Source organism: Geotrypetes seraphini, chromosome 15 (assembly GCF_902459505.1).
Source record: "Geotrypetes seraphini chromosome 15, aGeoSer1.1, whole genome shotgun sequence".
Taxonomy (NCBI): domain Eukaryota; kingdom Metazoa; phylum Chordata; class Amphibia; order Gymnophiona; family Dermophiidae; genus Geotrypetes; species Geotrypetes seraphini.
In genome coordinates this window covers 35,558,177-35,571,882 of record NC_047098.1, presented here as the reverse complement: position 1 = coordinate 35,571,882, position 13,706 = coordinate 35,558,177, and the positions used below count along the sequence as shown (strand labels likewise).

General features: G+C 41.8%; 1 protein-coding gene across 1 annotated transcript in view; it reads left to right on the top strand.

Moving 5' to 3' along the window:
• Nucleotides 1-12,760: 12,760 nt before the first annotated feature.
• The window catches only part of BLMH (bleomycin hydrolase), an 88,024-nt gene continuing 87,078 nt past the window's right edge, over nucleotides 12,761-13,706 (top strand). Inside the window, exon 1 of the mRNA XM_033921799.1 lies at nucleotides 12,761-12,829. Coding sequence (XP_033777690.1) covers nucleotides 12,820-12,829 — 10 coding nt within the window. The 5' untranslated portion in view covers nucleotides 12,761-12,819. The remainder of the gene's footprint in view (nucleotides 12,830-13,706) is intronic.

Sequence of the window (13,706 nt, the reverse complement as noted above, 5' to 3'; positions counted from 1 at the left end):
AACTTTTACAGCGGTGCGCTGGAGTCTTGCGTGCAATTGTCTGTGCTGAAATGTTGGCGCGGCTTTGTCTGGCGCGCTTTTGTCCCTTCACCCTGTATCTGCAGTGCAGTTAACACCTGGTAAAGACATTTCTTTCATGCTAACTATATGGAAAAATGCTGGGAATGTCCCCAACATTTCCCAAGAAGTAATTCTGGCAATTAACTTGTGGTAACTCAGTGCAAAACCTTAGTGCACTTTGGTAAACCTCTAAGGAGTCAAAGGCACTAAGCATTTTCCTCTAGAGAAAGAATTGGTAAAATGCTTCAGAGAATTAACTACTCTTTCCTGGAGGATACCTGTAGGTACAACAAAGTATGTTTTGTTTGTTTTGCTTCTGTCTTTTATGCAATTTGTGCACTGCTTTGGATTACTTTTTTAAGCCTGCGGAAGAACTGTATTCATGCAAACAACTAATTAGAGGGCCCTTTCACGCACTAACAGATATTAATATGCACTGTTACATGACCCATAGATATGAAATATGACATGCAATATTTAACACATACTAAGCTTTAGCAAAAGGGCCCCTAGCTGAGTAATTCTTATTTTACAATAGATTCAGTTTTATACCACCACAGAAAACAGAAAAATCTCTTCTATGTTTATGGCTGTAAATCAGATTTGTATAACCTAAAGCTGATTTGATCTATATTTTGCTATTATCTCTTATTTTGTATAAGAAACTCATTTTACATTTTTATGAGGGTCAGAAACATCTGGTTCTCATGCCTGAATACACATGTAATGACAGTCTTCTATTATAAGAGACATACAGTATTAAGTTAGAGATGGTGACTGACTGTAAATAACTTCCTGCAGGTATCGGTAAACATTAAGAACAGTTTTCCTATTATCCCATCAGCAGATATTTTAGGTTATCTAGCATTTGATCTGACCGTCAGACTTTTGTTCCCCCAATAAAGTTGTTCTTAAGATCTTTTGTACAGGTATTTGCTGACTTCTGACATTTCAGCTACTTCTGTTAAATGTACAGAATTGTGTTTAATTTAGAAGTTCTATTCATATAAAACTGCCATATAGCATGAGTGCATGATTTTGGAGTGTTTTGAGTGGGATAAGAGCGTTGCCAAAATATGGATGTCCAGCTCCGATCACAGATGGGGAAGGGATGTCCTTATCCAAAAAGATGGATGCAGAGATTCCAAGTTACCCAGTTCCAGGCTGGAGATTGTGAGACAGTCCTGGATTTCTAACTATCCCATCCTGCATAAACATTCATATTACAAATTGGAACATCCAAATTATGAACAGTGAGAAACAAGGGACAAGGATGTCTGTCTGGTGGCATTCTTAGCAAATGGCCATACAGACATCCTTGCAGAGCATAGGGGCAGCCTGCTGGTTAGTGTAGTGGACTGTGAACCAAGGGACTCAGGTTTAAATCCCACACTAACTCTTATTCCTCCAGGAGCAGAAAAAATGCCTACTGTACCTGAATATACACCACTTCAATAGTCTTTAGGCTTGCAGATGTATTATATATTTAGGTACAATAAATATTTTTCCATTTCTGGAGGGCTCACAATTAAAAAAAAGAGTTAAAGTAAGATGTAACTCTGAGTCCCTTGGTTCACAGTGCCCTGCATTAACCACTAGGCTACTCCTAAGACTTGCTTCCTGCTCTGTTAAGAATGCCCATAATACCTGAAGCTATTATAGAGCCTGGTATCTATTTCCAGTTTCACTTTCAGGGGAGAGGGAGGAGGACAGCAACCACTGGGGGATTTATGAAGGGGTCATGCCTTAATCCAGAACTGCTAAAGGAGCTGACCCCATTCAGCGGGAGAATCAGGGACAGTCCCCAGCCCACCCTACCCTGCCGTATCCATCGCTCCACCCTTAGCATAGCTGATTGGAGGCCAGAGGCAAAAAGAATTGGCTCCCTGTGCCATGACATCAAGAAAGGCCTTCATAAAGGGTAATTTCCTGCTGCTGAGGGATTAGCGGCAGTGGGAGATCCCAGCTCATTGGTTGAAGGGTGGGAGAAGCAGGAGTCTCTTGCTGAAAGTAGACTTGGCAGGTCTGTTTAGTCACTCCAATGGTTAACTGCTCAGTCAAAACACTTTTTATACCCTGGACATGACTGAAACAGGTGATCCGGGAAATTATAAACCTGTGAATCTGACGTCGGGGCCAGAAAAGATGTTTATGTCCCTTGAATAACTACAATGTTTAAAAGAAGCCAAGAATTACAACCATACTTTCAAATACATACATTCTATTTTTAAAAAATCCTTATGCTGGTAGAGACTATTACAAAGAACAAAATTACAGAGCGTACACAGTAAATATGCATGGATTAATGAGACAAAGCCAAAATGGATTTAGTCAAGAGAAAGCATGCATCACCAATCTACTACATTTCTTCAAAGAGGTGAATAAACATGGATAAAGGTGAGCTGGTCAATATTGTACATCTGGATTTTCAAAAGGCATTTGACAAAGTACCTCATGAAAGACTTCTGAGGAAATTAGAAAGTCATGGGATAGGAGGTAATGCTCTATTATGGATTAAGAACTGATTAAAAGACAGAAAACAGAAAGTAGAGTTAAATGGTCAATATTCTCAATGGAAATGAGTAAATAGTGAAATTCCCCAGGGATCTGTGCTGGGACCACTGCTTTTTTACATATTTATCAATGATCTTGAGATGAGAATAACTACTAAAATAATTAGGGGCTCTTTTTACAAAGCCACATTAGGCTTTTTTTTAAATCACCGGCCGCAATTGTATTAGCTCTGATAAAAAAGCTTAACACAGCTTCGTAAAAAGAGTGGGAGGGGGAGGGTAAATTTGCTAATGACACACAGTTCAAAGTTCCTATATTGCAAGAGAATCTTGCAAGACTGGGCATCAAAATGGTAGATGACATTTAATGTGAGCAAATACAAAATGATGTATGTAGGAAAAAGGAATCCAAACTTTACAGCTACGTGATGCAGGGTTCCATGTTAGGAGTCACCGCCCAGGAAAAAGATCTAGGTGTCATCGCTGAGGATATGTTGAAACCTTCAGCTCAGTAAATAGAATGTAAGGAATGGAAAACAAAGATGAAAATGTTATAATGCCCTTGTATCGCTCCATGATGTGGCTGTACCTCAAATACTATATGCAATTCTGGTCACCGCATCTCAAAAAAGATGTAGTGGAATTAAAAAAGGTACAGAAAAGGGTGACAAAAATGATAAAAGGGATGGGACAACTTTCCTATAAGGAAATGCTAAAGCGGCTAGGCTTCTTTAGCTTGAAGAAGAGATGGTTCAGGTGAGATATGATAGAAGTCTCTAAAATAGTAGAGTGGAACAGGTAGATGTGAATCACTTGTTCACTCTTTCTAAGAATACTAGGATTAGGGGGCATGCGATGAAACTACTAAGTAGTAGATTTAAAACAAACCAGAAAAAATATTTCTTCAATCAACGTATAATTACATAAAGTCTGGAATTTCTTGCCAGAGAATGTGATGAAAGCAGTTAGTTTAGCAGGGTTTTAAAAAGGTTTGGCTAATTTCTTAAAATAAAAGTCCATAAGCCATTATTAAAGATAAGCAGCATAAAATCTGTTTTACTCTTTGGGATCTTGCCAGGTGCTTGTGACCTGGGTTGGCAACTGTTGGAAACAAAATATTGGGCTTGACGGACCTGCGGTCTGTCCCAGTATGAAAACTTATGTTCTTATGTAGATGCTGGACACAGTGTGTGTGTGGGGAGGAGGGGGGCTGGAAGGTAGAGAGACACTAGATACCTAGAGAGGAGGAATGAAAAGAAAAAGATGCTGGACATCTGGAGGGATAGAAAGAGATGCTAAATACCTGGGAGGGGAGAGGAAAGGAGAGATGCTAAACACATTGAGAGAAAAATGAAAAGAAAAAGATGCTGGACTCTTTGGGAGGTTGAGGCAAAAAGAGATATGCTAGACACCTTGAGGGAAGGGAAGGAGAGATGTTGGACTACTGGAGGAGATAGGATGGGAAATGCTGGACTATGGATAAGGTGGGGTGGAGTTGAACAAGAATAGTTGATGGTTTGCCTAGGGTATCACATACTCTTGGACTGGCCCAACTGATGGTGACTCATTCATGTGTATGTTCAGAGACAGGACCTACATTATGAATTTTTTTTTTGACAGTTGAATTGAGGCTATTCACCAGGACACTGAGAAGATATGATGAAACTGGCTTTGTTGTTCAATTGTTTTAGGTGGATAGTTATTAAAGTGCAGTAAAAGGTTGAATTTTTACCACTCCTTAATTTACCATGGAAGTGACTAATCTGAAATAGCTCAGAACTACAGGTTAGTCATTTCTGCAGTACAATAATAACACTGCTTGTGATCAATCCAGGGAGCACTGACTGCAAAGCCACAGCTTGATGTACCCGGACATTTTTTTTTAATTTTATTTATCAATTTTACATTTTAACAAAATCAAACATTTTGTACAGAAAGATTGTCTGATTATGCATTATTATTATTATTTTTTTTTAAGAAAAATTCTCCAATAAATTCAAACAATCTCAAGTCCTCATAATAGATCCAAGAGTTTATGAGTGAACATTTAGGAAATTCAAAAGATAAGTCCTATACCGAATAAAGGTATCTAGTGAGTGGATCAAGGAACTTAATTTCTATTTACTAGTCCGTTGTTCCTTCCTTTTCCAGGCGTTTCAGCGTCAAGAAAGTTGTAAGTTGAGCTGGTTCAAAAAACACATATTTGTTATCACGATACCTTACTATACATTTACATGGAAAGTGCAAGAAGAAAATACCACCCAACTGTGTAACTCCTGGTTTCAATAAAAGAAATTGTCTTCTACGATTTTGAGTTTCTTTACTAACATCTGGAAAAACTTGAATTTTCAAACCTAGGAACTCCTTATGTTTATTTTTTTAAAAACATTTTTAATATCCATTCTTTATCTGGCAATAATGCCACAGATAATAGAAGAGTTGCTGGTTTAGCCAAATCTTTATCAGATACTTCCAAAATTGCTGTTAAATCTAGTTGAGGTTCCTGTTCAGTCTGTTTCAGAAACTTCCGCTTGCTGTTCCATTACGTTAGAAGGCAAGTAATAAACCCGAATAAGGGGAGGTATTGAATCCTCAGGAATATTTGAAATTTAACCAGCACTCATGTTTATGAGTTGCCCCCATCCAAGCACATTCCCTTCTCCCACCTTGCAGACACTCCAAGCTCGTACAACTCTACCTCAAAACCCCACCCTGAATAATATCCTCCTGTACCAAAGACCTCCCCCAATTATCCTCATCCTTTCTTAGTCCCCCCTCCCCCATTTACCTTTCTTAATTTCTGGTATCCAGTGGGTTTAAAGCAGACGTGATCCCCAGTTTCTCCTGCCCTTCCAGTGTGTGATTAAAAATGGCACCGGTGAACCCTAGTGGTAGTTTCACTATACTATTGTCGGAGGTCTAGCTTCCATATAAAGGCCTCTTGCCTGGTGCCAGAAGGAGCAGGAGTGACTGGGGAATCATTCCTGCTCCGTAACCCACTAGACCCCAAAGATTAAGAAAGATAGGGCCTGGTGAGGGGTGAGGGGAGGGAGTGGGGAGAGGAACCTATAAGAGGATAGGTGATTGGAGGGTCTTGTTGTAGAGGGATAAATTTAATGGCGCTTCCAGTTGGGGCGCTGTCAATTGGGGAGTTTCTGGACAGAAGGAAGGTGGCAATTTTTGATTGCAGGCGGAGGCCCCTTTATGAAGTACTTGGGCTCATTGGGCTAAGTATTTTGTTGTCACCATTTTTCTGGGAATAATGTGACTCGCAGTGTTTATCACAAGCAACGTTAGTTAGTTTACATAGTAGTGAGTTGAGCTGCTTGTTTGCATTCGCATGCTTTGTATCACAATACTATATAACCCGTGATACATATGAATGTATGCTATGGTAATATAAAACTCACTACATTAGTGTTTTTCTAACATGTGCTTAAGGTCATAGTGCACTCTAATAACTATCCCCCTTAATGCTGCTATTTTAAATGAGGGTATATTTTATTGGTTTTGTCCCACTTTTGCAAAGCTCCGGTAGAAGCTGGCGAGGTACGGTAAATGCTCCAGTTCTCATAGGAATTCTATGAGTGTCAGAGCATTGATCTCACCAGTCTGCAGTAGAAACCTCTACTGCGGCTTTGTAAAAGCCAACGTTTGCTTTTAGTATATATCATTGTACCCATTGTTTTATGATTAATTTGTTAAATTTGTATGTAAGTTGTAACCCAGTAAGATTTTTAAATAAAGTGGGCTAGAAATTTTTGAAATAAAAATAATCATAATAAATCCTGTTTGAGCTTCTCAGTGAAATGCGTTGTCCTAGATATATTTTGGGCTTGCACAAAACAAAACACTGTTGGATCAGTTCCCCTCAAGGGACTATGGCGGCCCTGAGTCAACTTTTGGTTTTGCATCCTAGACCAACATTTTTGTTCAGTGAATCCCCCCCCCCCCCCCGTTGGCACTCACCTCCCTCTCTCTCAGGCCACCTTTCCCCGGTCCACCATTAAATGCAGTTGTTCCTTCCTAGCGCCTGCAGTGTTTTGCCTAACGCTACTGCCCCAATTCTGACATCTTTCCTCTGCTGCGCTCTACCCCACTTTGATGTAATTTCTTGTTTCCAGAGGGCTGCAGCAGAGGCATGATGCCGGAGCTGGTGCGAGTAGTAATATGTGAGTGCTTGGGAGGAAACAACCACATTTAAAGATAAATGGGGGAGGGGTGGGGAGAGGGAGGGTGACTTGAGTGATGAGTGTTGCAGTTGTCCGGATCTCACTGCATCTGGGTAGGTAGAATCAACATTTCAGCCATCATGCTCCAATCCAATCGACCAGAGGGACTAATTGTAAAGTTCAAATATAACCTGCACACAGCACTGATAACAGAAAATCTATTCACTGCAGAAACAACTCTCTCTTTCTCTCTGTGTCCTTTGCTCTTTTAGGTCAGTTTTTAAAACTTGGCTTTTGCCATTGACTTTTTGCCATTATTTTTTTACATTTGCATCCCACCGTTTGCCCAAGTCACTGAGGGCATTGATACCTTGTTCAACCATCCAAACAACACCAACATGACTCACAGACTTTACTAGACACTGAGATTTGTTTATTCTTCTGCATGCCACATATGCTGCTCTCCATCTTTGGCTGGAACCTGTGTTAGAAGAATAATTTCAGCTGCACTATTGGAGAAACCATCCAAGATGGCATCTGTCACAAAAAGCTGCATAGTTGTGTATTTCATTTTTCAGGGCATAGGGATAGATGGGAAATGTTCCCGTGTGCTGAAATGTGAGTCAGACTAACTGATATTTTGCTATTCATTTTGTTAGGAAGTATATTAGGAAGTTAGGTCAGAAGTGAATTTACAGCTAAGAAAGCTATTTGTAGCTTTGCTTATTTGTTGTTTACCAATTGTACAATAAATCTTTACTTCCATTGCAATGTTTCATGTCAGTGTATTTTTTTTTTTATTTAAAATTTTTATTAACATTTAATTACAAGAAACACAGTGCTTGCTTTCACATCAATTATACTTTAGGAGAAATAAGAAGCAAAAGAAAAAAAATTGAAATGCTAGCTCTTCCTCAGACCACTATTAAAGGCCGGGAAGAGAAAAAGAAAATCAGTATATTTATTGTGAGTAGACAGAGTGGTATCCATGATCAGGGATCATTGTAAATAATTCCCTAGTGCACACCTCCCTTCAGATTTGGGGCCTTATCTTGGGGATAGCCATATTTTCCTAGTTAGGACTGTCCTCTGGGATTGTGATATTTTTATTACCGAACTGCAACAGTGTTTGAATTAATGATCCTTATATACTCATATGGCAGGAGCATCCGGGGTTCACTCCTGACATCACCACTAGGGAAACTATGCTGGTAGGTACCAAGGGTGGGATCAGGGTATGGGATGTCCCTTGCTTTTGCAGGTGGGGTTCAAGGGCAATGGAGTGGGGGGTTCCGGTGCTCTCAGAGATGGGACCAAGGGTTGAGTGTTGTTGCTAATCAAGAGGTATAATCAGGGATCTCAGTGCTGTTGAGGTGTGGAGGAGGGGGGGACTGGATCAGAAGAGTATGCTGCTTTTTACCTGCTCCCTTATTAGCCTTGGAGCAGATGAAAAATCCAACTTGGAATTTTGTATAAATAGATTTCCCATTCTAAAATGGGAATCAATTTTTAGAGACTGCCCAAACCTTGCCCCCTAAAACACTAAAAATGTTGGGAATTTATATGCACAAATAGTAGCTTTATTAAATTTTTTGCACATGTATACTAGCTAAAATAAGGACCACAATGTCCTAATACCTTACTGCAATACATTGCATTCCAAAGGGACACCACCTTGTTATGGTAGAAGGGCTTATGTGTGGCGCAGTGGTTGGAGCTACAGCCTCAGCACCCTGGGGTTCTGGATTCAAACCCCGCGCTACTCCTTGTGACTCTGGGCAAGTCACTCAGTCCTCCATAGCCTCAGGTATGTTAGATAGATTGTGAGCCCACCGGGACAGATAGGGAAAATATTTGATTACCTGATTATAAACCGCTTAGATAATCTTGATAGGCAGTATATAAAAACCTAATAAACTTGAAACTTTCAAGGGCTTGGAGGGCTATGCGGTAAGACCACCTATATCTGACAGGCCCCTGAGGAGAAACCAGTCTAAGAGCATTCCAAATCCAGGGACCAAGATGGTGTGTGGAAAGAGTTGTTGAGACAGAACTTCTACTGTTTGAGTTTTTGCAACTCCCTATGGGGAAAGGAAGGTGAAGCTGTGGACTTATCCTCCCAGACCCACTGAGCTGCTTCAGATGATTCAGATAACTCTGGAATCTTGTGAAGTAAAGCTGCAGATAGTTTAGGCATTTTTGGGCTGTCTCAATGGCTCTGTGGAACAAAGTTTGGATGGAGTTTTGCTGAATCTGGCTACCCTTCAAGCTCCACTGCAACCTAGAAGTGCTTCTCCCTGCAGAGCTACTAAGCACTTAACCCCAGTAGGGTGAAATATTGGCTTGGAGGAGGAGTAGGTTCTACAAGAAATATCTTCCCCCTATTATTGGAGGAAGGAGTGGAGTTATGGGGGGGGGGGCAGTGGCGTACCAAGGGGGGTTGGGTGGGGGGGGTGGTCCACCCCAGGTGCATGCCCCAAGGGGGTGCACAGCTGGCCACCCACTGGGGAATAGGTTGCCACCGGGGAAAGGCTGCCACTGCCGCCATAAGGAACAGGCTGCTTTTCTTCCCCGCAGGGCCGACCAACTCTCGCCGGCCCGACATCAATTCTGACATTGGAGAGGACGTTCTGGGCCAGCCAATCGCTGCCTGGCTGGCCCAGAACATTCTCTCCGACGTTAGATTTGACGTCGGGCGGCGAGAGTTGGTCGACCCCGCAGGGAAGAAAAGCAGGGAGGGAGAACTCGGTGCCGGCCTGTTCACGATGGTGGCAGTGGCAGCCTTTCCCTGGCGGCGGTAGCAGCAGCATGTTTCCCAATGGTGGTGGCATGGGGGAGGGCAGGGAGAAAGAAAGGGTGGGGGATAGGGAGCCAAAAAGAAAGAAAGAAAAAAAATTGGGCACAGAGAGAGAGAGAAAGACAGGCATACAGAAAAAAGGGGACATGGAGAGAGAAAGAAAGAAGGGGGCAGGGTGAAAGAAAGAAATGGGGCTCAGAGAGAGAGAGAGACAGACATAGAGAAAGAAAGGGGGCATGGATACAGAAAGAAAGGGGGCATGGAGAGAGAAAGAAAGAAGGGGCAGGGTGAAACAAAGAAAGAAATGGGGCACGTAGAGAGGGAGAGAAAGACAGACATACAGAAAGAAAGGGGGCATGGAGAGAGAAAGAAAGAAGGGGGCAGGATGAAACGAAGAAAAAGTTGGGGGAGGGAATGAGGTCTGGAGGAGAGGAAGCATACAGGAGGCTGAAAGAAGGGAAGAAATATTGGATGCACAGTCAGAAGAATAAAGTGCAATCAGAGACTCATGAAATTACCAAAGGTAGGAAAAATGATTTTATTTTCAATTTAGTGATCAAAATGTGTCCGTTTTGAGAATTTATATATGCTGTCTATATTTTGCACTATGGCCCCCTTTTACTATACCACAATAGCGGTTTTTAGCGCAGGGAGCCTATGAGCGTCGAGAGCAGCGTGAGGCATTCAGCGCAGCTCCCTGCGCTAAAAACTGCTATCGCGGTTTAGTAAAAAGGGAGGGGGTATATTTGTCTATTTTTGTATAGTTATTACTGAGGTGACATTGCATAAGGTCTGCCTTGACCTCTTTGAAAACCCGCGGAATATAAATGATAATTAACATTTTCTCTGTGTACAGTGTGCTTTGTGTTTTTAAAATTTTATTGTTGGTAGATCATTTTGACTTGGCCACGAAGGTGAGGGAGGGGGGGAGCTGCTGAAAGACATCTAGTAATCCTTGCAGGCTTGACTGTGCAGGGAATTATTTTGGTAAAATCATGTTTTGTTATGTGTGGCTTGAGTACCTGATTGTAAAACCACTTAGATAACCTTGATAGGCGGTATATAAATACCTAATAAACTTGAAACTTGATTATTTAGGCTTTAATTTCTATGAATGAATAGAATGAAAATGATATAAAATTACTTGCTTTTTTTATGTGCATGTGCTGAAGGAAAGTGGAGAGAGAGTGGGCTGAGGATGCTGAAGGGAAATGGGGAAGAGAGAGTGGGGAGAAGATGCTGATTTATAAATTGATAATTATACAGAATATTGTTTCTTTTTATACTTTAATATAATAAGTTCAATATAAAACAATTTAAGGCTTGTGTGAATGGAATCAGGTGGTTTGCGGGGATGGGGACCGAGCTTACGGGGATTAGTCCAATAAAATGGTATTTTCTTATTTCTCATTTGTTTTATTTTTATTTAATTTGTAAAGTAGTGATTGTTATGTATCAGTTTTTTCATATTTACATCTACTGTCTTTATATTTTGCACAGTATTAGAGGACATGTATTACTATTTTTGTGGTATGGTGGTGTTACATTGTATGCAATCTGGTTTCTTGGCAGTTCAGTTTAACTTTTGTCTACATATTTCTATTTTTAGTTTGTGATTATTCCATATTGGGCGAGGGTGTATCTGTCTGTGTGTATGAAAGGGACATGGCTTTCTGATAGCATCGACTGTACAGGATCAATTGACTGTGCAGGATCTGGCTTATTTAGTTTTACAATGTATGTGTTGGTGTTCTAGTGCTCACTGCAGTGTTTAAGATGCTGCCTTTTCCTAGGTACACTCTTGTTGTGCGATATGTGGATTGTTACTAAAAATAATATTTTTCATATAGATGGGGAGGGGGGGTCAAAAAATGATGGGCCCCAGGTGGGGGGGGGGCAATTTTCTCCTCTCCCCCTCCTTCTGGAGGGTTACAGCATCTGAAGAAACCAGTGGTGATTACTTAAGAGTCCTTATAGAAAGCATTATTCACTGTGCATAACTCACTTCAGATAGATATATAAATTTTATTTAAGATCTATTTTTGCACAATATTTGGCCATGTTCAGGTGCTGAGTCAACAAGCTGCAAGATCTGAATGTTTGGAGATGCAGATGTGTGAAATGCAAGATCTTACTGTGTGTTCAGCTGGGATTTTGAAAGCAGTGTACAGTATTAGCAAAAGTGTAAGACACTTCTTGAATTTGTTAATGAATTTTTGGAGTCTTCTATGGAGCCTACTACAGGAAGAACGATCCATAATGGGCAGACTTGCACGGTCTGTGTCCCGTATATGGACATTCAGTTGAGGACGAGCTGGGAAGGGCTTCCTTGGCTGTGATGGTTAAGATGGGCTGGAGTGAGCTTGACGCAGACTCCAGTAAATAGAATCTAAGCACACTACCGGGCAGGACTCTGGGTTTCTGGCCCAGAAATTTCTAAGAAGGACCATTTAAATGAAATGATTAATTTGTGGAGCATGCATGGTTGGGCAGACTGGATGGACCATTTGGGTCTTTATCTGCCGTCTTTACTATGTTAACTCGCTTGCACTAGTGCATGTTGAAAAACCCAGATATTCAATGTCGGTTGCTGGAACTGGGGTGGCATTGAATATCCCGGTTGAACGCCAGCTGCAGGTAGTCAAACGCTGCCCACAGCATTCTGAATATCAAACCGAGTTTCCATGACAGCTAACCATTCACAATCTATAATGAAACAGTAGTACTGGCCTTAATATACGGTAAGTTAAGGAAATATTATGTTACTAAAACTGACCGGTTATCTTACAAACACGAGTTAACCTGCACCTACTTTTATGTAATCTGCGCACATACCTTCTGGAAGTATAGTTTAGCTAGCGCAGAGGCATTTACACAGAATACCAAGGTACACTGACATACTACATACTAAATACAGTATACAAATACAGTTTCTTTAAATACCGCCACCAAATAAACCAGCCCCAGATTTCACATTCCTACTACCAACTCAGACCCTCCCTTTCGACAGCTATTTATTAAAGACCCCCATCCTCGGCTTTCTAGCTTATAACTGGCTCCGCCCCTTCCCCGGCACCCTAGCCTATTATCAGCTTCGACTTCTTCCGACTGCACTAAGAAAGCCCTCCCCTCACTTTTTGGCGAATCAGCAGCTCAGCTCAGCTCTCCCTTCCGCCCCCTGCTAAATAATTACTTCCTACTTCCTCCCTTTGATCACGCCCTTTCCGCCCTGTACCGGTCTTGGTTTCTTTTCGTTTCTGGACTGAGCAGTTGCAGGATGAGCTTAGGTAATAGCATGATGTTGACCGCCTCGAAGTTGGGGGTCTCCCTTAGCACTGGAGATGCGATGGGAACGCGGAGTCTGGGATCGCTTCAGTTAAAGAGATGGGAGGGGAAACTTCGGACCAAGTGCTGAGTCATAGGACGGGCTGAGCGCTGGCTTCTTCGCCTCGTGCGGCTTGGTTTCTCTATGACAGTACGAAAAGGAGGGGGAGGGAAAAGCCCCTTTGCAGATCTTAGCTCAATGGTCTCAAACTCAAACCTTTTGCAGGACCATATTTTGGATTTGTAGGTACTTGGAGGGCCGCAGAAAAAAATATCTAATGTCTTATTAAAGAAATGACAATTTTGCATGCGGTAAAATTCTTTATAGTTTATAAATCTCCCCCCCCCCCCAGGCCTGCATGTTCCCCCCTTCTTTGCAGCATCCTCTAGCTTTCCCTCTGGCCTTCCAGTCTTAGTTTCAGCTAATTACCGCAGCCTGCAGAGAGGATCCCCGGTGCTGTATTGTTCCTTGCAGGCTGCCAGCCTCCGCAGCACATTCCCTCTACTGCGGTTCTGCCCCTCCTCTGACGTCAGGGGCAGGATCACGGCAGAGAGAACGCTGAGGACGACTGTAGCCTGCAAGGATCGCTACAGCACCAGCAATCCTCTCTGCAGGCTGAAACTAAGATGGAGGGGGGGGGGGGGACCTGGAGGATGCTGCAAAGAGCGTGCAGCACTATTTATTTAATTTTTTAGCCCATCCTCCCAAAGGAGCCCAGAATGGGTTACAAAGTACATTCATAATAATCCAGACAGAACAGAGATGACATAATTTACATAAATTACAATATAGACTTGACAATAAAACAAATGCACTAAGTAGCATCTGGTGAGATTAGG